This window comes from Scyliorhinus canicula, chromosome 5 (assembly GCF_902713615.1).
Source record: "Scyliorhinus canicula chromosome 5, sScyCan1.1, whole genome shotgun sequence".
In the NCBI taxonomy this organism is placed as follows: Eukaryota; Metazoa; Chordata; class Chondrichthyes; order Carcharhiniformes; family Scyliorhinidae; genus Scyliorhinus; species Scyliorhinus canicula.
This window is the reverse complement of record NC_052150.1, coordinates 143,305,216-143,330,663: the sequence shown is the minus strand read 5'-3', so window position 1 is coordinate 143,330,663 and position 25,448 is coordinate 143,305,216. Positions and strand designations below refer to the sequence as shown.

Below are 25,448 nucleotides of genomic sequence, written 5' to 3'. Positions count from 1 at the left end.
CGAGGAGAATACTCAGGTTCAGTCGACCAGGCTAGATGGAATTGAAGTTCATAAGGAGGAGGTGTTAGAAATTTTGGAAAGTGTAAAAATAGATACGTCCCCTGGGCCAGATGGGATTTATCCTAGGATTCTCTGGGAAGCCAGGGAGGAGATTGCAGAGCCTTTGTCCTTGATCTTTATGTTGTCTTTGTCGACAGGAATAGTGCCGGAAGACTGGAGGATAGCAAATGTTGTCCCCTTGTTCAAGAAGGGGAGTAGAGACAACCCTGGTAATTATAGACCTGTGAGCCTTACTTCAGTTGTGGGTAAAATGTTAGAAAAGGTTATAAGAGATAGGGTTTATAATCATCTTGAAAAGAACAAGTTGATTAGCGATAGTCAACACGGTTTTGTGAAGGGTAGGTCATGCCTCACAAACCTTATTGAGTTTTTTGAGAAGGTGACCAAACAGGTGGATGAGGGTAAAGCGGTTGATGTGGTGTATATGGATTTCAGTAAGGCGTTTGATAAGGTTCCACACGGTAGGCTATTGCAGAAAATAAGGAAGTATGGGATTGAAGGTGATTTAGCGGTTTGGATCAGTAATTGGCTAGCTGAAAGAAGACAGAGGGTGGTGGTTGATGGCAAATGTTCATCCTGGAGTTCAGTTACTAGTGGTGTACCGCAAGGATCTGTTTTGGGGCCACTGCTGTTTGTAATTTTTATAAATGACCTGGAAGAGGGTGTAGAAGTTTGGGTTAGTAAATTTGCAGATGACACGAAGGTCGGTGGAGTTGTGGATAGTGCTGAACGATGTTATAGGATACAGAGGGACATAGATAAGCTGCAGAGCTGGGCTGTGAGGTGGCAGATGGAGTTTAATGCGGAAAAGTGTGAGGTGGTTCACTTTGGAAGGAGTAACAGGAATGCAGAGTACTGGGCTAATGGCAAGATTCTTGGTAGTGTAGATGAACAGAGAGATCTCGGCATCCAGGTACATAAATCCCTGAAAGTTGCCACCCAGGTTAATAAGGCTGTTCAGAAGGCATATGGTGTGCTAGCCTTTATCAGTAGGGGGATTGAGTTTCGGAGCCACAAGGTCATGCTGCAGCTGTACATAACTCTGGTGCGGCCACTCCTGGAGTACTGCCTGCAGTTCTGGTCACCACATTATAGGAAGGATGTGGAAGCTTTGGAAAGGGTTCAGAGGAGATTTACTAGGATGTTGCCTGGTATGGAGGGAGGGTATTACGAGGAAAGGCTCAGGGACTTGGGGTTGTTTTCGTTAGAGAGGAGAAGGCTGAGAGGTGACTTAATAGAGACATATAAGATAGTCAGAGGGTTAGATAGGGTGGACAGTGAGAGTCTTTTTCCTCGGATGGTGATGACCAACACGAGGGGACATAGCTTTAAATTGAGGGGTGGTAGATATAGGACAGATGTCAGAGGCAGTTTCTTTACTCAGAGAGTAGTAGGTGTGTGGAACGCCCTGCCTACAACAGTAGTAGACTCGCCAACTTTAAGGGCATTTAAGTGGTCACTGGATAGACATATGGATGAAAATGGAATAGTGTAGGTCAGATAGGCTTCAGATGGTTTCACGGGTCGGCGCAACATCGAGGTCCGAAGGGCCCGTACTGCGCTGTAATGTTCTATGTTCTATATCTACACGGCGTTCGAGGCAGATTGCCGCCTTTTCCATTTCCTCCGGGTTCCCTTTGGCGTCACGAACGGGGTTTTGGTGTTCCAACGAGCAATGGACCGAATGGTGGACCAGTACGGGCTGCGGGCCACGTTTCTGTACTTGGATAACGTCACCATCTGTGGCCATGACCAGTAGGACCACGACGCCAACCTCCACCGATTTCTCCAGACTGCCCAAAAACTCAATCTCACATATAATAAGGAGAAATGCGTTTTCCGCACAACCAGACTAGCCATCCTCGGCTACAACGTGGAAAACAGGGTCCTAGGATCCGACCCTGACCGTATGCGCCCCCTCTTACAACTCCCTCTCCACTCCCTCTCCATCACTGTTCCAAGGCCCTCAAGAGGTGCCTCGGATTTTTCTCATGCTACGCCCAGTGGGTCCCTCAGTATGCGGACAAAGCCCGCCCACTATTTAAGGCCGCACTCTTCCCACTGTCAGCCGAGGCACGCCAGGCCTTCAACTGCATTAAGACGGACATCGCCAAAGCTGCCATGCGGGCGGTAGATGAGTCCGTCCCGTTCCAGGTGGAGAGCGACGCCTCAGAGGTCGCTCTCGCTGCCACTCTGAACCAGGCAGGTAGGCCAGTCGCGTTCTTTTCCCGAACCCTCTCCGCTTCAGAACTTCGACACTCCTCAGTCGAAAAGGAAGCCCAAGCCATTGAGGAAGCCGTACGGCACTGGAGGCACTACCTCGCTGGTAGGAGGTTTACCCTCATCACCGACCAGAGATCGGTTGCCTTTATGTTTGATAACTCGCAGCGGGGCAAAATCAAGAATGACAAAATCTTGTGGTGGAGGATCGAATTCTCCACCTATAATTATGACATTGTATACCGTCCTGGGAAGCTCAACGAGCCCCCAGATGCCCTGTCACGCGGCACATGCGCCAGCGCGCAAGACGATCGACTGCAGGCTATCCACAATGTCCTCTGCCACCCGGGGGTCACCCGGCTCGCCTACTACATCAAGGCCCGCAATCTACCTTTCTCCACCGAGGAGGTTAAAGCTGACACCAGGAATTGCCCGATCTACGCGAAGTGTAAACCGCACTTCTGTAGACCAGACAAGGCCCACCTGGTAAAGACATCCCGGCCCTATGAATGACTGAGTATTGATTTCAAAGGGCCCCTCCCTTGGACCAACCGTAAAATCTACTTTCTCAATATTATAGATGAATTCTCCCGTTTCCCGTTTGCCATCCCATGCCCCGATATGACCTCCCAGACAGTCATCAGGACTACCAGCTATAACCCCAGGGGGAACGGGCAGGTGGAGAGGGAGAACGCGACAGTCTGGAAGACCGTCCTACTGACCCTACGGTCCAGGAATCTCCCGACCTCCCACTGGCAGGAGGTCCTCCCCGACGCGCTCCATGCTATTAGGTCCCTCCTTTGTACGGCCACAAACCAGACTCCTCATGATCGGTTAATTTGTCTTCCCTTGGGGCACTACCACGGGTGCCTCGCTTCCATCCTGGTTGAGGACACCGGGCCCTGTCCTCCTTCGGAAACACATCCGGACACATAAAACAGACCCCCTGTTAAAGAGGGTCCTGCTCCTGCACTCAAACCCCCACTACGCGTTTGTCGAACACCCCGATGGCCGACAGGACACCGTTTCCCTCCGGGACCTGGCACCTGCAGGATCTACTACCACCACCACTACCGCCGAGGTACCGCCCACACTACAACCCACCCGACCTCCTATCCCCTGCGCCCCTGCACCTACTTGCTTCCCGCGGCCCCTTCCACTAGTCACACCGGTCCGCAGGAACAAAGCTCTGGAAGAACCACCACCGGAGTCCACCCTCGGATTCGCACCAAACATCCTTCCACAGCCATCTGAAACGGCTGCAACACCAGTGCTCCGTCAGTCTCAACGCACGTTTTGAGCGCCGGACCGACTGAACTTATAGACCCGTCACCCCCGCCGGACTTGATTTTTTTAACAGGGCGTGAATGTGTAACTACTATAAATTCACACTGCACATTACTGTGTCCCTGTGGGCTCCATCTGTGAGCCGTTGCACGGCTCTGCCCACAGAGAGAGATGAGGAGCATGTACAGGGCTCCGCCCTTGGCTCCGCCCCCAGCAGGAAGTATAAGTGCTGCGGTCCTGCGAGTCCGCTCTCAGTTCAGCATAGTCGCAGGCAGGCTCAGTTGTAAGCCGATTAAAGCCACAGTTTACTCCAACTCGTGTCTCTGAATGAATTGATGGTCGCATCACAGCCACCAGACATATATAAATTCCACATTCAGCTAGCCACTAGGAGACAATGCCCTGGGAATTAATGTCTGTTATTTATGAAATTATATCAGTTAGTTGATGTGCTTTATTGAGGAAATGACAGCTGTCAGATGAAAACGCCTTGACACTGGTGACCTTGTTCTAAAATTATTTTGAGAGCTAGGCTGACAGATGGTCCTAATCTGCTTTCATTTGTACTAAATCTTGTATAATTGTACCTGTGAAGGAAGTTGTGTTATCAAATACTGCTGCATAGATTTTGTAGCATGCAAGGAGAATGGGTCACTAATGGAGATCTGCAGTGGAACCATTCACCCATTCCTTTCATCCCAGTCTTCATTAAAGCAAACTGGCAATTGTGCAGCTTGCTATCTTGTTCCTGTCTGATGTGAATGCAACTAAATTTCAACCAACATGCAAAGCACTTCAGTACCTCACAGCTAACTCACAAATCTTCCTACCTTGTCTTAAAGCACACCATGGGAAGAAAGTGGCTAATCTAAATGTAGGGAATGAGATACATCCATTCATTGCATTGCGGGCAGCATGTTAAAATTGTGCTTTGCAAGAAGCATTGGCTGCATGCATCAGCAGAGTGCCTGATATCACAAGTAGCTAGCAGGCCCTTTTAGGTTCAGAGCTACTAGTGGTATTTGCATTATGTTCAATTGCATGTCAACAGCTTTCCACCACCCATGCTGCATAGCACCTGGTTAGAACTCTAAAAGAGAGCTAAAGACACAGGGAAGAGGGGCAGGAAGGAACTACACAAGGATGATTCATTTATTTTCTGTGTTTATTATGTCAGGATTGAATTTAGAAATTTGAATTGATGTCTAACTGGTTTTATTTTAGTATGTTAGAGGATGTAGGCTGGAACAATCCAGTCAAAAATGACAGCACAGCGTTAAGTCAGTTTTACACACTGAGGTCAGCTGCCTGTGTGTTTGTTGCTGTTAGGTGTGCGCATGCAAATTCATTTAACCAAGCTGGCATCTATCCCACGCTCAATTGGGATGTGAGCTTACATTCCTGACACTATTTACAACCGTTGAGCACATAAAAGCTAAAATAAAGACACTACAGAGTCCAATTTTTCTCCATTTAGTTTAATTAACATTGAAAATTGCATCTACTCAGCTCAGAGTGATATTGTTATCAGAAGTTAAGTTCCTTCCCTTCCCTCCAGCCACTAGAGAAGGTGAAAAAATAAATGTTGTAAAATTGTGGGAAAACTGAGCAGCAATTGAGATGACTCATTAATATGGGTTGTAAGGGACTCATTGACTTGAGGAAAGCTGACATTACTTTGTTGAAAGTTCTGATGATTGATTTACTCTAAATAGGATGCATACTCGCTTTATTATAGAGGCAAAAGTCAATAACTTACATTTTCTGACTCACTACCCATTTTGCTATCAAAGCATTGTTGCCAGAGAAAATGAAAATTTCTTTATTATGCAAGGCAGTCAAGTGTGATGGCAATTCAGGCATGATAAAACAATAGCCTTTTCAATTTCACCTTCCCTTTCTGCCATAAGAGGTGGGTTTTTAAACTCTCAAATCACCTGACCACGACTTGGTTCGTCCTAACTTTTATTTTTCACAATTCTGTCCCTTTGATGTTTGGCTGTATTCTGTTGTCATTTCCAAGGGAAGGCACCTTCCCAGTTTGGAGTGTGCTTGTGCAAATGAGACAGTAGTGGTATGGTGATATGATAAACCTTACCTTCTGTCAGTTCCACGTTATCTGCACCAGTTCATATCCAAGCTAACTGGGTATTGTAGAAAAGCAAAAGTGACTTTTAAAACCAATGCTGACTGTTTTTCTCTACGCTGCATTCATTCCATCGACTATTATTTATTTTTAGCACTATGAACACCTCTTAAAACAAGTGTTTTTTTATTTTCATGGGATTTGGGTACTGCTGCTGGTAAAGCCAGCATTTGTTGCTCATCCCTAATTACCTTGAACCAAGTGACTTCCTGGGCCATTCCAGAGGGCACTTAAGAGTCAACCACTTTGCTTTGGATCTGGAGCCATGCGTAGGCCAGGCCAGGTAAGGACACAGGTTCAGGACATTAGTGAACCAAATGTATTTTTACAACAATCAGTGATAATTTCAAGGTCATAATTTCTGAGACAAGGGGATTGATTCTCCCAAAAAATGACTACAAGTGCAACCTATAGTCTATGACTACAGGGATCTACCACACGGAGGTCGAATGGAAAGCCGTGACCTGGATCCTGCCCAGTATTTGGCAAATCTGCATATTAGAGTGAGCAGTTAGTCTAATATGCAGCTCACCTGATCTACCCAAAGCATTGGGATCTAACCCCATCGCATTGAGATCTAACCCCATCGCCTCGGAGACCTTACACTGTTCAGTGCTGGTCCTCACAAAAGGGGACCAGGCGGAACGGCACTTGGGGGGGTGTCCCAGGGGATCAGAGACAACCATGTGGTTGTCGTCCAGGAGGAGTGGCACCCTGGAACTGCAGGTGCCACCCAGGCACCTGAGCACTTCTAGCCTGGCACCTGGCAGTACCAGGCTGGAACCCAGGTTGCACTGCTAGGCTGGCAGTGCCCATGCCGGGGTTTGGGCCTGGTGTTAGGTGGGGGACCCCCCCCCCCCCCCGAGGACCCCCTTACTGGGATATCCATAGGTCATGTCGAGGGGTCGAGAGATCTGCCGCCATTTAAAATCTGTGCCCCGAACTCCTCCTGCACTGAGGAGTTCTGGCGCGCAGAGCTCCTCAGTGCAGGAAACGGGACTTAAGTGCGGGCTCGACGGGGCGTTCCCCGCTGAGGCCCCGGGTTGCAACAGAGTCCCATTTGATAGCATGGTCTTTCTCGACACTGCAAGCACCGGAAAACACCCGGTTAAACACCCTCGACCCATGTTGCGATTCGGTTAGACCTACCCTTAAATACCATTTTGTGTGGAAAAGCCAGTGAGAATCTCACCCCTGTAACCAGCAGGATTCCCACCCTTAGCACGGATTCTCCAGTCCCCCAGCCAGCCGTGTGTTTCTCGGTGGCACGCCATGTGCTGACAGTAGGATTCTCTCTTCCTGCCACTTGTCAATAGGATTTGTCATTGAAGCTACTCCAGACTGCAGGAAAACCTGCGGGCTGGGGTGGGCTGCCTGCGGGAAAAGAGAATCCCAACAGCTGGAGAATTCCGGCCTCAATCTTTTATTTTGAAGCTTGGGGAGTTTCTCACTAAAAATCCCACATTTATAATTTAATCTGGAGTGAGGAACTAAAGGTGCCAGCAAGACCGACTGCTCAGAAATTGAGGCGCCCTTTTTAAAGGGTATCCCGATCTCAAAGTTAAGTTGAAGCCCCCACACCCACAGACATCATGTGCCCCCAGCAGATATGGGCAACACCACCAACCCTCGACCCCAGAGGGGTAGCCCACCCCATCTCTAAATGCCCACACACCTCCCTCATTAACCCTTTCATGCCCCCACCCTTCAAAAACCCCCATTCAGGCCTCATCCATACAGTTCAGCCCCCTCAGCCCTCTCTTTCATGGCCATGGACCCCTCCCTTTGGCAGTGTCATTGGCACCCTGGCACTGCCCAGGCACACTGGCAGCGCCAACCGGGCAGCCCAAGCATTGCCAGGGCTCACTATTGTCTGGGAATAGTGTGAGCAACGCGAAGGGAGAATTGCCATCTAGTTCTCAATTCCAGATTTATTAACTGAATTTAAATCCCACTATGGTGGGATTTGAATCCATATCCCCAGGGCATTAGCCTGATCTTGTGGATTACTAATCTAGCTACTGGTTCCATGACTTGACTGCTACATCATCATCTCCCTAACTCAATTCTGCAAAACAGCTTTAGTTAGTGGAGTGCAGGAGAATAGTTGGGATGAGATGCAGCGAAAGACAGTGGCTGAGTTCACAGAACATTAACTATCAGTAAATTGGGAACCAAAAAATACTATGCCACTCATGCAACCCCCTTCACCTCAAGTGATACTAGAAAGCAGAGAAACAGTAACAAGCTCAACAAAGGAAACAGAGAGAAAATGAGAACACAAATAACATTTTATGTGACAGTCATTTGTGGCCCAGCCTTAATTGCCCTCAAACTGAGTGCATTACTGGACCATTTACACATAGAATCCCAACAGTGCAGAAGGAGGCCATTTGGTCCGTTGAGTCTGCACCGACATTCCGAAAGAGCACCCTACCATGGCCTACTCCCCCGCCCCATCCCATAACCCCACCTAACCTGCACACTAAGGGGCAATTTTAGCATGGCCAATCCACCTAAACTTGCACATCTTTGGACCGGAGGACCAGTTGGGGAGGAAACCGGAGCACTCGGATGGAACCCACACAAACACTGGGAGAACGTACAAACTCCACACAGTCACCCAAGGCCGGAAATGAACCTGGGTCCCTGGCGGTGCGAGGCAGCAGTGCTAGTCACTGTACCGCCCACAAAGGTTGTTAAGAGTGAACCACATTTGCACATTCTGGAGTCACATGAGGCCAGACCACATAAGGATGGCAGATTTCCATTTCTAAAGGACATTAGTGAACCAGATAGATTTTTGTGACAATCAGTAGTTTTATAGCACTTCATTTCAGAGTACATTTCAATTCCAGATTTTATTTAAATTTACCAGCTGCCATGGTGGGATTTGATCCCACATCCCCAGAGCATTAGCCTGGCTTATTAGCCAGTGGCATTACCACTACACTGAAAATCCAGCTACCCCACAACTCAGTGAGACTTTAATTGGACCATCTTGGGAGGAAATCCACCTTAAAGAGCTGCCAATCAATCCGATTGGCCAGCAGCTCTGTCCAGCAGTAGCAGATTCTACTGCGGAGGTTATGGAAGCCAGACTGAAGGTTTGTCTGGTGTATTGGCAGGGTCTGGCTGGCAGATCCAAATGATTGGAGATGTTTGGACTGTTGTCCTTGGAGAGAGGGAGGCTGAGAGGAGATTTGATAGAGATGTTTAAAATTCTGAGGGTGCTGGACAGAACAGAGAGATAAACTGTTCCCCTTCATAAAAGGATCAAGAGAAGACACATATTGAAGATGATTTTGAAAAGAAGCAAATGAAATGTGAGAAACTTTTCCACACAAGTGGTTCGAGTCTGGGATGCACTACCTGGAAGTGTGTTGGAGGCAAGTTCAATTGAGCCATTCAAGAGGTCATTAGATGATAACATGAATGCACGGAGAAATGGCACTTAGCCATAATGCTGGTTTAGAGAGTTGGTGCAGACACGATGAGCCAAATGGTCCCCTTTGGCGGCGTAACAATTCTATGATTCTGTGAATTGAGGAAGGGTGGGGGTGTCTTGGTTTGGGAGTCCATGGGATTAGGATTAAGGGCGGCGAGAGTAAGACTTTAGGGGGGAGGGGAGGGATTCCTCCAATGGGCACAGGGAACTCGCAAAAGAAGTCCCACCCCCTTGCTCGACTCGTGCCTGCTCATTTAAAACTGCCGGTCTACCCACCTGATGTGAACTTCCCCTGCCACAGGTAAAATAGCAGTGGGGCACCCGCAGGGGTAGTCAGTACTTCCATGATAGCATCACCATTGTCCCAAGAGCAAAATTAAATTAAATAGAAGGTATTTTGGTAAGAATTTAGAATCCAATTCTGCTTATTAAGTGCATTCCATGTATTAATATGCTTGTGTTATATTAACATAATCAATGTTTTGTGGAAAATCTTTCAACTACTTGTAACGGTTCATTTAGTTTCATTTTGCATGCAACTAGCTTCCTGTCATTTTAACAAATAGCTCGATCAGATAAATTAGCCTAAGAGCTCATTTTCATTATTGCTCAAATTATTTTGATCTGTTCTGTGGGCATTCTTAGCGTTGATGCACATAATTGAGCACAGATTTAGTTACCAAATACAATGTGCTTACAATGAATTTCATAGTTACACAATTACCGCTCTGTTGGAATTTTTTAATGGAATGAATGCTGCTTAAAACTCATATGAATTCTTTAGGTTTTTCATCATAAATCCAGGTTATGGAGGCAATATGGCAGTCGGAGTCATGAGAGGCAATAAAACCTTTTTTATGGGATAAAATTATTTTCTCTCTTTTATTTGCTTTCATAATTTATTTTGTACAATGCTAGTTAGGCAAGGTCATTCTATTCCTCTAGAAGTAATGGCCTGTTTCTGTCTTGCATGCTCAAATAATAAAATTAAATTATTGCTGTATTTCAGGTGACTGCATTTGTAAAATATCTGTGGGAAGTCTGTCTCACTCAAAACTGACTAACCTTTCCCTAACCAAACAGATAAAGATAGGGAAAATAGAATATGAATGCAATCTAGCTAAAAACATAAAAATGGACTGTAAAAGCTTCTTTCAGTATGCAAAAAGGAAACGTTTGGCTAAGACAAATGTAGGTCGAGCAGAGTCAAGGGAATTCATAATGGGGAATAGAGAAACGGCAGAGAAACTAAATTACTTTGTGTCTGTTTTCACTAAGGAAGATACAGGAAATCGCCCAGATGTAGAGATCCAAGGCACAAAGGAGAATGTGTAGTTGAAGGAAATTAGTACAAATAGGAAGGTTGTACTGAAGAAATTAATGGACTGAAAGTTGCTAAGTCCCCAGGATCTGATGTTATGCGTCAGAGTATGTTGAAAGGTGTTGTTATAGAGATCGTGGATGCATTGGTGATCATCTTCCCAAATTATATACATTCTGGAATAATTCCTGAAGATTGGATGGTAGCAATTGTCACCCCACTATTTATCTTAAATGTGTTTATTCAGGTTGTACATTTTGACAAACAATACAACAAAATCACAAGAAAGGTACAGCGCGTAAGCAAAAAAAGTCCCAGCAAACATGAATGCAGAAGAAGATAGAACAGCAGTACAACTAGCTCAATTCAATCATTTAGTTTCTCTGCCGTTTCTCTATTCCCCATTATGAATTCCCTTGACTCTGCTCGACCTATATTTGTCTTAGCCAAACGTTTCCTTTTTGCATACTGAAAGAAGCTTTTACAGTCAATTTTTATGTTTTTAGCTAGATTGCATTCATATTCTATTTTCCCTATCTTTATCTGTTTGGTTAGGGAAGGGTTAGTCGGTTTTGATGCCTCTATAAGCCTAACTGGAGAACAAGGGAGAAATAGAATAAGGCCATGAAAACAGAGTAAAATGGTGCCCACCTTCCCACGCAGCAAATACTCGAAATTGTCATGAGAGTTCAGAATAATATTTCCCACTATATTATCTCCCTCAATTCCAGCAGCGCCAGAGGTATCAATGACACACTGAAACCTACTTCCTCTGATACCAGACCCATCTGCACCCATGCAGGAACCAATCGTGGATTCTTTCTACACTGTACCCACTCTTTTTATTTAAAAAAGGAAACAGAATGAAAATACATGAGAACCCCACTTCTAAAAGGGTGTTACAAAAATATCACACACCACAACATAATACAATCTCAGGCCCAGCACAGAACTAACATAATTCCATACATTTATACAAAGAGGACCAGCAGCAACATGTTTGGATTATATTCAGTGCCGTCAACACCAATTATATTCAGTGCCGCCAAGAAAACATAAAGGAAGGAGAACTAGAATTGCCAGGAGTGGATCTCAGGGTAACAAAGGATCAGGACCCCACCATTGACCTTGACTCCCCCAGCGCACCCATCACCCAGAACAAGCTGCTCATTCAAACAAGAAAGCGTCCTGACCATTAGGGGAACCTCAGACCCCCGTGCACAGAAGAATCAAAATCCAGCCTCTCAGGATGTCCCGAATAAGTACCTCCAAGAAGGGACACACCCAGTTCCAGGGACAACAGGATACCAACCACAGCACCGGACGTGGCCTAGCCCAGCACCTTCTGACACCTAGGACACCCCAACGTCTACACCCCAGTCGATCCTGCACCTCACCAACCACACCCGGGTAAATGCTCAGTGAGGACTTAACTAACCCTAACCACGCAACTCCAGATCAGCCAACCACCATCACCCTGCCGTGGCTCCACTCACTTTCATTATAAATGAGATAAGAGACGTCCAAACAGTTCTCTCTTCTCATAACCACAAGGATTACAGCTCACAATTGAAAAAAGAAGTAAAACTATGCAGACTACATTTCACATCGACTCAATATGGTTAGAAACATAGAAAATAGCAGAAGGAGGCCATTTAACTCTTCGAGTCTGCTCTACCATTCATTATTATGGCTGATCATCCAACTCTGTAGCCTAACCCCGCTTTCCCTCCTTATCTTTTGACCCCTTCACCCTAAGTATAATATTTAAATGCTTCTTGAAAACATACTGGATTCTCCATTTCAGAGGCTAAGTGCTTGCTGAAACTGAGAATTTGCAGGCGTTTTTCAGCGCTGAACCCATACCGATTCCGGGACCGGTGAGGGGCGAGCAGTGGTGCCAGTTGAAACTCCAGGCTCTTGCGCGAAAAACGGCCAAAGAATGTCCGGGTCCGTGGCGCACGGCGACAACTTGCAGCGGTTGTGCCGTACATCATGGTACCGGCCGTGCGCAGACCCGACCCACCAACTGCGACCCCACAGGCCACCCCCTGGCCGCACCCCAGACCTCGCGGAAGCCCCCCCCCCCCCCCCCCCCCCGGCAAGCAGCACGGATCCTGGCCGACTGTGGCGGCGCTGGTTAAAGTCTGCAGTCGTCACGCCAGGTTCCTGACCACTCAGACTACATGTCAACCGCACGGTCGGAAACTCGGCCCATCGGGGCCAGTGAATCGCGGGAGGACCTTTCATTGACACGCCAACGCCGTTTCAATGGCGCACGACATGATGACACCATTTGAAGGGGACGGAGACTCGAAAAGAAGCGTCAAACCAGCGCCGCTCCCGATTTGGGCGTCCGAAGGGATTATCCACCCAATTGCCAATTATGATATCGGCTACAGGCAACAGAGAATCCCGCCCACAATGTCTTGTCCTCAACTACTTCCTGTGATAATGAATTCCACAGGCTCACCACTCTATGGTGAAGAAACTTCTCAGGCTGAATTCTCTGCCATCGGGATGCTCCGTTTTGCCAGCAGTCCGGGGGTTTCCCGAAGACGTGGGGCTGGGTCGCCGGGTGGGGCTGCCTCACAATGGGAAACCCCATTGACCAGCCGGCGTAACGGAGAATCCCGACGGCATGCTGAACCAGTAATCTGGCGCGGCGGGACAGAGTAACACGCCCCTCGTCTCTCTCCTAAATGGTCTGCCTCGTATCCCCAGACTGTGACCCCTGCTTCTGGACACATCCACCTTCGGGAACATCCTCCCTGCAGCTGCCCTGTCAAGTCTTGTTATAATTTTACAGACAGACCCCAGGCAGAGGAATCTGGGTGTATAGGTCCATAGGTCACTGAAGTGGCAACGCAGGTGGAGAAGGTAGTCAAGAAGCCATATGGCAGGCATGTGGGAGGAGGTCGCACATTGGAGGGCTCCTGCTCGAGGCTTGATTTTTTAGAATTTAATGCCCAGTCCCAGGGCCAATTTTTGGTTGAATAAGTGCAGGAAGGCATAAGGAAGATGTCCAAAACACAAGTGAAGAATGGAGCTAATGAAGGTTCGCTGTCGAGTGGAAGGGTCGGCTCAGGAACTGGAAGGAAGACGGAGGCTGGGTCGCCGGGTCAGGCCGCACTGCTTCACGGCAGAAAAGATGACCGAGGTGATGGTCATGGAACTTGAAAAACAGTTCCCAAAGCATATGGAGGTGATGAGGAAAGAGATGGAGGCGGTATTGAAGATGCTGGTGGAGAAGGCGATGCCCCGGTGAGGGCGACGATATCAAGGGCATCGGCCGAGGTGTGGGAGCAGGGTAAGACACTGAAGGAAGTGGAAGATGCATTGTCGCAACAGGGTGATCAACTCACCTCGATGGGTAAGGAGCTGCGGAGGGTGATGGAGGCCAACAAGGGTCTGCGAGCCAAAATGGAGGACTTGGAAAACAGTTCCAGAGACATAAAAAGGATGTGATAAATAGACACTCGGACAGTCATGACCTGATTGGGCATATTCAACATGGATTTAAGAATAGGAAATGTTTGACAAATTTGTTGGAGTTTTTTTGAAGATATTACAAACAAAATTGATAAAGGAGAGTCGATGGACATAGTATATTTGAACTTTCAGAATACTTAATAACGTCCACAATAGGAGGTTAATTGGCAAAATAAAAGTACATGGGATAAGAGGCAATATACTATCATAGATCGAGGATTGGTAACACAGAAAATAGAGAGTGGGAATAAACGGGTCATTCACGCATTGCGCTTGTGGGGTACTGAAAAGATCAGCACTTGGGGCCCCAGCAGTTCACAATATATATCGGTGATTTGGATATGGGGACCAAATGTAATATTTCTAAGTTTGCAAATGATACAAAGCTATGTGGAAATGAGTGTTGTCAGGAATATTTAGACTACAGGAGGATTTAGACAGACTTAGGGTGCAATTTACCGGAATCGGGACGGAGCGCAGCCGGTAGATCCCGCGAGAGGCCTCTTCCGGGTTTCTCGACAATCATTATGCCTCATGAGAACTTTTTTTTTCATTAAGGAGAAATTTGGCGTGGCCAATCTACCTACTCAGCACACCTTTGGATTGTGAGGGTGACACCCACACAGACACTGGGAGAATGTCCAAAATCCACACTGACAGTGACCCGGGATCTAACTTGGGTCCTCAGCGCCGTGAGGCAGCAGTGCTAACCACTGCACCACAATGCTGCCCGGATGCCTCGTGAGATCAAGCGAGATCTGCGAGACATCACAATCTGGATCTTGGAAGTTAACTTAACTCTGCCAACGCCAGATCTAACCGGCCCCCAGGATCTACTGGCCTCGCGGAGGAGATCCCAGCTGAATGCCGTTTAAGCACTGGTCCTCACAAACGGGGACCAGGCAGAACGGCACTTGGTGGGGGGGTCTCCCAGGCGAATTGGAAGCCCCCAGATGGTCAGCCTCAGGGTAGAGTGGTACCCTGGCACTGCTGATGCCACCTGGGCACCCTAGCAGTGCTAGTCTGGCACCCTAGCAGCGCTAGTCTGGCATCCTAGCAGTATGCCACCCAGGTGTCACTGCCAGGATGCCCGTGTGACATTTTGCCCGCGCTGGGGCTCGGGTCCAGGTGTGCCCTGCCCATATGGGCTTCGAGGACCCTCCCAATAGGTGAATTGGGGTGGGGGTTGGGCATTGCAATGGGGGGGGGGGGGTAGAAGAGATGGGGGCCCCACCAATCACTTCCTGCACTGGTGAACAGAGCTCCTTAGTGCGGCCTCGGCAGGGCATTGTCCACTGAGGCCCGAAAAGAAAACTGAGTGCTGTTAGAGAACAATCCCTCTAATCCGGCCCTGAACAGACGCTGTCTCTTTTTCATTAGATCACATCCTTAGTGAGCGGGTAAGTACATGCCAGATGGAATATAATGTGGAAATATGTGAGGTAATCCATTTTGGTAGAAGGAGCAGATATACGGAGTATTTCCTTAAATGGTAAGAAATTAGAAAGCGTAGATGTACAAAAGACCTGGGTGTCATTGTCCGTAAGTCACTGAAGGCTAGCAGTCACATGCAACAAGCTATTAGGTAGACTAATAGAATGTTAGCCTTTATCAGGATTTGAGTACAGAAGTAGTAAGGTCTTGCGTAAATTGTATTGGATCGTGGTTAGACCGTACCTGGAGTACTGTGCAGTTTTGGTCCACAGAAAGGATATTATTGTCATGGAGGGGGTGCAGTGAAAGTTCACCAGATTTGTTCCGAGGATGGCAGGACTGTCTTATGATGAGAGATTGGGCAAACTGGGCCTGTATTCTCTGGCGTTTCGAAGAATGAGAGGCGATCTCATTGCAACCTGCAAAATATTTCAGGAAATAGGCAGGGTAGATGTTTCCAATGGTTGGGGAGTCTAGAACGAAGGGGCCACAATTTCAAAATAAGGGGTTGCCACTTACGAACAGAGGTGGGGAGAATTTGTTTACATAGAGGGCTGTGAATCTTTGGAATTCTCTACCCAGAAGGCTATGGAAGCTCAGTCATTGTGCATGTTTAAAAAAGAGATTAATGGATTTCTGATTAACAATAAAATAAAGGGTTATGGGGATTGTGGATGTAAAAGACAATGAAGTGTCCAACCAACCATGATCATATTAAATGGCGGAGCAGGCTCAACAGGCTGAATGGCCTACTCTTGTTCCTATAGAATAGTTTGAATGGCAGAACAGATTCAATGGGCTGAGTGGTCCACTCAGGTTCCTAGCTGCCAATTGTCTCTTTCTAGCATGATAAAGAATAAACTCTGGTGATGAGTTGGACAGCCATTTTCCCTCCTGTCTGTGTACATCCAGTGCTCCTTCCAAAAACAGTAGGCTGTCTAAGTATGCAAGTCAGAGTTCTATGCCAATAATAGTACATCAAATACAATTTTCATGGAGATCTGAGTAGATCATGCGAAATTCAAGAGTGTTCCGTTTTTCCAAGCATTAGAAGGCCCTTGTTGCTGGACACACTCTGAAAGGAGGCCATTTGGCCTATCAAGTCTGCACTGACCCTTTTGAAAGACTACCTGCCTGGGCCCAATCCTCCACCCTATTCCTGCAACTCCACCCTAAGGGGCAATTTTGCATGGCCAATCCACCTAACCTGCACATCTTTGGACTGTGGGAGGAAACCGGACCACCCTGAGGAAACTCGTGCAGACATGGGGAGAATACACAAACTCCACACAGTTACCCAAGGTCGGAATCGAATCCGGGTCCCTGGCACTGAGGCAGCAGTGCTAACCACTATGCCACTGTGCCGCCTTCTAGGTTTCTATCTTATATTGATAGCCTGTGTAATGTTCTTGTCAGATGGCCTGATTTATATTACAAAAACACTTGTAGCTAAAGCTATAAACGATTCCTTAACATTAACTGTGGGTAAACTATATACAAAACAACAGATGAATAACAGTAAGACCAAGCACAAGCAACCTCTTTCCAGCTTCCTCCAGCCAGTCTCAGGGATCACCTGACTAACATCCACTTATATACCAGTGAAATTCTGAGTGATCAATCGGTGAATTACAACACAACCATGATATCATTACAGCCTCTACTTATGCTCTTTCCCACAAATGGAAACATTCTATCTCTAATCATTTCAGTATTTAAAAGCTCTCCATTAGGTATAACCTCAGTCTTTTCAGAAGAGACGAAACCTGTTCATAATTTTCTAATTGGTATAACCTCACATTTCTGGATTCTTTCTTGTAAATAATCATTGCACCCGCTTCAGTGCCTCTATATCCTTTCATAAGATGGCAACCAGAACTGTACACAGTACTCCCAAGTGTGGTTGAAGCAAGGTTCCATGTAACTTCAGCATAATTTTACTTCTTCATTGTAATCCTCTTGAAATAAACCCAATCGCTTTTTTATGGCCTTATCAGACTGCATCTTTCAGTGATTTTTGTATTTGTGTTTCTTTACCCCACTAGATTCTCATTTCGAAATAATATCTGATCACCTTATTTTTCTTACCATGTATAATACTTCACACTTGGTTGGTTTGCAATTTATTTGCCACTTTTTTGCTGATTCTGCAAGTTTATTTCCTCATTGTAATTTGTTACAATTGTTGACAGTATTGACTTTTCAACATCCCCACAATGCCATCACCCCAAGCAAAAAGCTTGGTGTTATTGCAAATTTAGAAATTGTTCTTTTGATTCCAAGGTCCAACCCATAACTATAAATTACGAACAATAGTGGTCTCCGTAATGATCCTTATGAGACCCCACTTCCCACCTTCTGCCATTCTGAATAACAACATTTTACCCTTTCTCTCTGCTTTCTGTCTCACAGCCAGCCAGCAGTCCATTCTGCGACTTGTTTCCTGACTCCGCATATACCTTACTCATTTGTCTATTTCATATCAAAGGCCTTTTGTAAATTTAGATGCATTACCTATGTTTACTGTTATCTCTTCAAATTATATTAGGTTGGTCAAGCAAAACCTGCTCTTTTGAAATCCATATTGGTTATTCATTATCACAGTTTTGGTTTCTATGGGTGGAATTTTCCTTTTTTTTTCTTCTCAGTGCTGGCTCAGGTAAGAAAAGTGATGAACTGCTCACCTGCTGCAAAACGAGCATTTTCGCCCTATTGTCCAGCACTTTGAAGGAAAAACCTTGTGTAAGACTTCTTATTGCATGAAAAAATCCTGGAGGTGTGTCCAACACCATCATGCTGGCCTGAAAAAATCCAGCAACATATCAGGATCACAGAGATACACCCATTAAAAAGTGAATCCCCCTCCCCACCTTGCCGTGTACACTGGGAAACCACCTTCCTTGGGCACAGGTAACCCCCGGGAGCACCCCAGTCCGCCCCATCCCCTTCCCAGTGCCACGTCCCTCTCTGCCCTGGGGTTGTACATACCTGAATGTTCCCAGCGTGGTTTCTTTGCCCTGTTCACATTGCACCAGGTCTGTTGTAAACTTCACTGATGTGATGTGACGCCACGCGGGGGGGGGGGGGGGGGGGGGGGGGGGGGGGTGCGGGGAGTACAATACAGTGGGGGCACTCTATAATTATATATTAATGCATTTAAATGAAACTTCATTACGTCAATGGTCTGCAGTGAACGTGAGCGCAAAATCCCGGCCGAGATGGTTTTTCTATTTTTTCCTTTAGTTGGAATTCTACGTTTTTCTTCCCACTAATATTAAGCCGACTGTTCTCTGAGCATGTTCTATTGCCCTTCTAGATGAGGTTGCATGTGATGAAGCCGCAACAGTATAATGTTAGAGATAACACTATAATGGGTCCCAGGTTCGATTCCCGGCTGGGTCACTGTGTGGAGTCTGCACGTTCTCCCCCTGTGTGCGTGGGTTTCCTCCGGGTGCTCCGGTTTCCTCCCACAGTCCAAAGATGTGCGGGTTAGGTGGATTGGCCATGCTAAATTGCCCGTAGTGTCCTATAGTAAGGTTAAGGGGGGGAGTTGTTGGGTATAGGGTGGATACGTGGGTTTGAGTAGGGTGATCATGGCTCGGCACAACATTGAGGGCAGAAGGGCCTGTTCTGTGCTGTACTGTTCTATGTTCTATATATTGCCAGTTCTTCTGGAATTACACCTTTTTTTATTATTAGCTATGTGTGGTAATGTCTCTAATGTTTCCTCTCTTGATTCTTTTAAAATGTATGGACACTATTCTTCCAAACCAGGCAGGGGCTTTTTCTTCCAAGTTTGATTAGTTTATTTAATATTTCTCTCCTAATTTTAAATGTGGTGATATAATTTTTAATTTCATCTTGTCGTGTCATGTTCACCTGATCTGTATCCCTGCCAAACACAAAAGCAAATAAATTGTGTACGTTGTCTGCCGTATCTGCTTGACTTGATGATTGAATTATTCAAAACATTTCATGTCACTATGATTATCACAGTCTTATCCATTTGGGGAAAATGTTTTCCATTTAAACACATCAAGAGTGTCCACACCAGGTCAAGTATCACATGGCTACAAGTTAATTCATAGAATTTGCAGTGCAGAACGAGGCCATTCGGCCCATCGAGTCTGCACCAGCTCTTAGAAAAAGCATCCTACTCAAGCCCACACCTCCACCCTATCCCCATAACCCTGTAACCCCACCCAACACTAAGGGCAATTTTGGATACTAAGGGCAATTTAGCATGGCCAGTCCACCTAACCTGCACATCTTTGGACTGTGGGAGGAAACCGGAGCACCCGGAGGAAACCCACGCACACACAGGGAGAACGTGCAGACTCCGCACAGACAGTGACCCAAGCCGGGGATCAAACCTGGGACCCTGGAGCTGTGAAGCAATTGTGCTAACCACTATGCTTCCGTGCTGCCAGAAGTAGGCTTCAATGAAGTTACTGTAAAAGCCCCTAGTCACCACATTCCGACGCCTGTTCGGGGAGGCTGGTACGGGAATTGAACCGTGCTGCTGGCCTGCCTTGGTCTGCTTTTAAAGCCAGCTATTTAGCCCAGTGTGCTAAACCAGCCCAGTGTAAAGTTTTATTTCCTCCTCAGTGCATCCCAATGTGAATGTCAGAAGAGGCGGCCGCCCACCCTATTGAGCTGATGCTGACTGAAATACACACAAAAATTGGTCACCCTCTTGTTTTCCTGTAGAGCCAACTATCTACAGATCGCCATCTAATTTGATTTTGCACTATTTCTGCACATAAAGCCTCTCATTGTATCAATCTAAGATGGCAATGAATCGAGTTCCCAAAGTTGCAAAGATAGTATACTATCCCATTGTGCCATCAAACTCCTTAGTGTGTGCCGACAGTATTATCTTTATTCATCAGGGAAAATATGTTACCATGCCTAAGCTGTGTTGTTCCAGATGGCACTGTACCATTGTCTGGCAACGCTGTTTTACCAAATCTTTGGCTCAGTGATATGTTTGAGAGTATGTAAGGCTTCTCATCTTGGAATAATTTTCTTTGACTTACTTCATTTGTTCTCAGTGTGGAAAAGATTAAAAGATTGACTTCAAATCAATTTATTTGAGGAAAGATGTAGTGGCTTTGGAGACAATTCAGAGGAAGTTCACTGGATTGATTCCAGAGATACGGGGTTGGTTATATGAGGAGAGATTGAACAGTTTAGGCCTTATTCTCCAAGGAAGTTTAGAAGAATGAGGGGAGATTAAATTGAGGTATGCAAGATGCTAAATGGTAAGGATAAAGTAGACGTGGAGCAGATGCTTCCTCTTGTGTGGCACTAAAACAAGAGATCATAATCTTAATATGTGAGGTAGCAAATTTAAAGCAGATTTGAGGAGAAACTACTTCTCCCAAAGGGTTGCAAATCTGTGAAATTTGCTGTCCCAGAGTACGGTGGATGCAGGGACAGTGAGCAAATTTAAGGAGGAGTTAGACAGATTTTTAATTGGGTTGAAGGGTTATGGAGAACGGACAGGACAATGGAGTTGAGGCCATGATGGGATCAGCCATGATCACATTGAAGGTGTTTAGGCTCGGGAAGCTTAAATAGCCTACCCCTGCTCCCAGTTCATGTGCTATAGGGAGGAGATGCTCTGGCTGATTTTGCAATTCAGCTTTTGGTCTTAGCATTGTAAGTAACAGATGAGGAACATATCAGCCATGATTTAATGGTGGAGCAGACTCGATTAGTCAATAGACCTAATTCTGCTCTTCTATCTTATGAACTTATGAAATCAGGAAACTATACTTTGAAAAAGTGTTGATTTCTTAAGTAAACATGCTTCAGCCAGTCAACACAAGACACTACTTCAACACAAGTTAAGAATGCGGATGTATTATTGAAATCCTGCTCTTTACACTATAACTATGATGGATGAACTGTGGAAATCATGGAAAAAACAAAGGAATTTGTCCTATTTCCTTTCCTTGATGTTATATATCAGTATATCACAATTGCATTACTTTAACCAGCGTGTGTAGTCTTTTTCAGGCATTGCATGGAAAGAGTGAACTAAAGAGTCAGCCTAGATTATTAGCCCCCCAAAAATCCATTAATTGTGGCTCAGCACCACTACCGACCAAGCTGGCCAAGCCCTAAAGGACGTAGCTGCTTGACTGGGTCTGTGGCATGTGGTGAAGAAATGAACAAGAAAGAAAAAGCTACTTGACCTCGTCTTCACCAATCTACCAATTGGAAATACATCTGTCCATAACAGTATTGGGAGGAGTGACCACCACACAGTGCTGCTTTCACATTTGAAACCATCTTCTGCCAAAAGTGCCAGCTGGAAGATCCATCTCAGCCTCCTCTCAAGGTACCCAGCATCACAGATGGCAGTCTTCAGCCAATTCAATTCACTCTGTGGGATACAAAGAAACGGCTAAAGACACTGGATACTGCAAAGGTCATGGTACCTGACAACATTCCGGCAATATACTGTAGACTTGTGCTCCATACATAGCTGCACCTCTGGCTAAGCTGTTCCAGTACAGCTAAAACACTGGCATCTATCCGGTGATGTGGAAAACTGCCTAGGTCAGAGGCAGGGAATTCTGTGGAATGTACTCACCTCCAGACTCCCCAAAGTCTGTCCACTATTTCCAAGGTACAAGCCAGGAGTGTGATGGAATACCCACCACTTTCCAGGATGAGTGCAGCTTCAACAGCACTCGAGCTCAACACCATCCAAGACAAAGGGGCAGCAGGGTAGCATGGTGGTTAGCATAAATGCTTCACAGCTCCAGGGTCCCAGGTTCGATTCCCGGCTGGGTCACTGTCTGTGTGGAGTCTGCACGTCCTCCCCCTGTTTGCGTGGGTTTCCTCCGGGTGCTCCGGTTTCCTCCCACAGTCCAAAGATGTGCAGGTTAGGTGGATTGGCCATGCTAAATTGCCCGTAGTGTCCTAATAAAAGTAAGGTTAAGGGGGGGGTTGTTGGGTTACGGGTATAGGGTGGATACGTGGGTTTGAGTAGGGTGATCATGGCTCGGCACAACATTGAGGGCCGAAGGGCCTGTTCTGTGCTGTACTGTTCTATGTTCTAAAGCAGCCCATCCACAACTTTCACTTCCTCCACCACCGACTCACAGTGGCAACAATGCATGCCATCTACAAGATGCACTGCAGCAACTTCCCAGGGATCTATTTCAACAGCGTCTTCCAAATCTGTAACCTCTACCACCTGGAAGAATAAGGGCAGCAGATGCATGGGGCACTGTTACCTGCAAGTTCTTCTTCAGGTTACACACCACCCTGACTGGAATATATCACTGTTCCTTCACTAATGCAAAGTCAGTATCCTGGAACTCCCTTCCCAATAGCAATGTGGGTGTTCTTACAACACATCTCAGCATCAGCTCAAGAAGGCAACTCGGCACCACCTTCCTGAGGGCAATTAGGATTGGACAATTTGCCTGGCCAGCAACGCTCACTTCCAACGAACAATTTTTAAAAAGTTGAGCAAAGTCTTGAACCAACAAAACTTTGAGTCAGAGATGATATCCAATGCTGTTCAACATATAGCATGCTTTAAAAGAAAAGTGTTAAAATATGTTTATAATGTTAAAGGGTGTATGTTGTATTTAGGAACTCGAGGTTTTTGATGGTGCCTACAGAAACGCTGAGCACTCCAGGAAGAATTTGCTCACAGTCAGAACCAAATGCTAAAAATATTGCTTGGCACCAATACCATCTTGTTAGTTTCTTTATGTAGATGTGAGAAAACATTTTTCACACAACAAATCGTTTGGGTCTGGAATGCACTGCCTGGAATTGTGGTGAAGGCTGGTTCAATCGACGCATTGAAGAGGGCATTATGTGCAGGGGTACAGAGAAAAGGCAGGGGAATGGCACTATGCCATGATGCTCATTTGGAGAGCTGGTGCACACATGATGGGCCAAATGGACTCTTCCTGCCGGTATCAATTCTGTGATAACTGGCACTGAGATGAATTAATTAAAATAAACTACATTGTGACAGAATGGTCTGGGGGAAAAAGATGCTGCCAGTGGCTGCGGTTTAAATAACTTTTTGTTTCTAAAATTCGGAAGATTCCGACAGAAGCTCTTCAACTCCAGAAAGTTGAACCATTTCCTATTAATTCTTCCTCACGTTTTCTTTACAGAAGTCCAATTTAATAGATCTTAGGTTTCTGACATTGAGTTTCTTTTCGTTTTCAGCCAGTGCAGAGTTTCCATACAATGAGGAGAGCACCATTACAGATGGAGTGAATCGAAACTCGGCAATCATTGGTGGTAAGTGTCAGAGTATGAACTTAGAAAATCGCTAAGCATGAAACAAATTGCTGGAATTAGGGGCTTCCCCCCAAGCGTTAGATTGAGTAACATGCACAAGAATTTTGTGGTAGATAACAGTTGCTAAGAAGAAGCTGGGTCATTCATGGTCATCTGAGGGTTCACTTTACTTGGATCCAAATGTTGTTCTCAATTTCATCGAGATGAGCAATGTGCAATAATTGGTACACCTACATTCAATTGGAAAAGAAGAAAGGACCTCCCTTACCACTTGATAATTATTTATCAGATATTGTGAACTCATTGAAATGGTTTTAAAATTGAATTATAAAGTTCAGTTTAATGTGAGACTTTTCATACTCAAAATAACATGGGCAGCACAGTAGCATAGTGGTTAGCTCTATGGCTTCACAACACCAAGCTCCCAGGTTTGAATCCCAGTTTGGGTCACTTTCTGTGTGGAGTCTGCACGTTCTCCCCGTGCCTATGTGGATTTCCTCTGGGTGCTCCGGAGCATTAAAAAAGCATAAAAATTAAGCAATTTGGACATTCTGAATTCTCCCTCTGTGTACCCGAGCAGGTGCCAGAATGTGGCGACTGGGGGCTTTTCACAGTAACTTCATTGCAGTGTGTAAGCCTACTTGTGACAATAAAGATTATTATTTATAGCAGCTCTAGCAGAACCAGAACCCTTAAAAATGAGATTGTCACAATGGGAGCCAGTTTACATCAGCAAAGAATGATGGATGAACGGCACTTAGGATACCTGCAGCAGAGTTTTGGATGAGCTCAAGTCTACAATGGATGCAAGGTGGCAGACGGCTAAGAGAGCTTGGAATAAAAACAGAACGTACTGGGAAAACTCAGCGGGTCCAACAGCAACTGAGTAAGGCGAAATAAAGCCAACATTTCAGTCCAGTATGATTCTTCTTAAGAACTGATGAGAGATAGAAATGTGATGGGTTTTATGCTGTTGAAAAGGCAGGAAGGGAATGGAAAATCAGGAATAGGTTAGAAGGTGTGGGGAGGGGGGGTGGATTAAATGACAAAGATGTCATAGAGCAAAAGACAGAGTGGTAATGGTAGTAGTGAACGAACCATGTATTAGTCCAGAGTCAATGTTAATAGCAGAATAAACATGAGATCAAGATACAGACTGGCAATTGATTTAGATTTATTTATTGTCGCATGTACCGAGGTTGAGTGAATACTATTGTTCTGCATACGGTCTAGGCAGATCACTCCGATAGGGGAAAAAGTTAAAAATAGAGGTCAGAATTCCTGGTCGGCAGTTGTTGAATACCTGAAGGCTGTTGAGTCCAGGAGGCTTTAGAGCACCTCATCGGAAGATAGAAAGTGCTGCTCCTCAAGTTTGCTTTAGGCTTCTCTGGAACCTTTCAGCGGGAATGGGGACAGAAATGGCAGCATGCGAGCAAGGTGATGAAGTGAGATGAGAGGTGACGGTCATGCTTGTGGACTGAATGGTGGTATCCTATAAAGCTGTCATCCAGTTTGCATTTGGGCTCCCAATGTCATGGGGACAGTATTGTGAGCAACGAGTACAATGTACTAAATTGAAAAAAGTACAAGTAATTTGTTGCTTCACTACTGGAAAGCGTGTTGGGACCTCAGACAGTGAAGAGGGAGGAGATAAAGGAGCATGTGTTACAGGAAGGTGCCATGGAAAGAGTATGATGAATGGGGGGTAGGGGTGAAAGAGGAGTGGGCAAAGGTGTCACAGAGGGAATGGTCCC

General features: G+C 45.9%; 1 protein-coding gene across 1 annotated transcript in view; it reads left to right on the top strand.

Moving 5' to 3' along the window:
- cntnap2a (contactin associated protein 2a) overlaps positions 1-25,448 on the top strand; it is a 2,445,269-nt gene that overhangs the window by 2,405,328 nt on the left and 14,493 nt on the right. Inside the window, exon 23 of the mRNA XM_038797786.1 lies at positions 23,620-23,694. Coding sequence (XP_038653714.1) covers positions 23,620-23,694 — 75 coding nt within the window. The remainder of the gene's footprint in view (positions 1-23,619; positions 23,695-25,448) is intronic.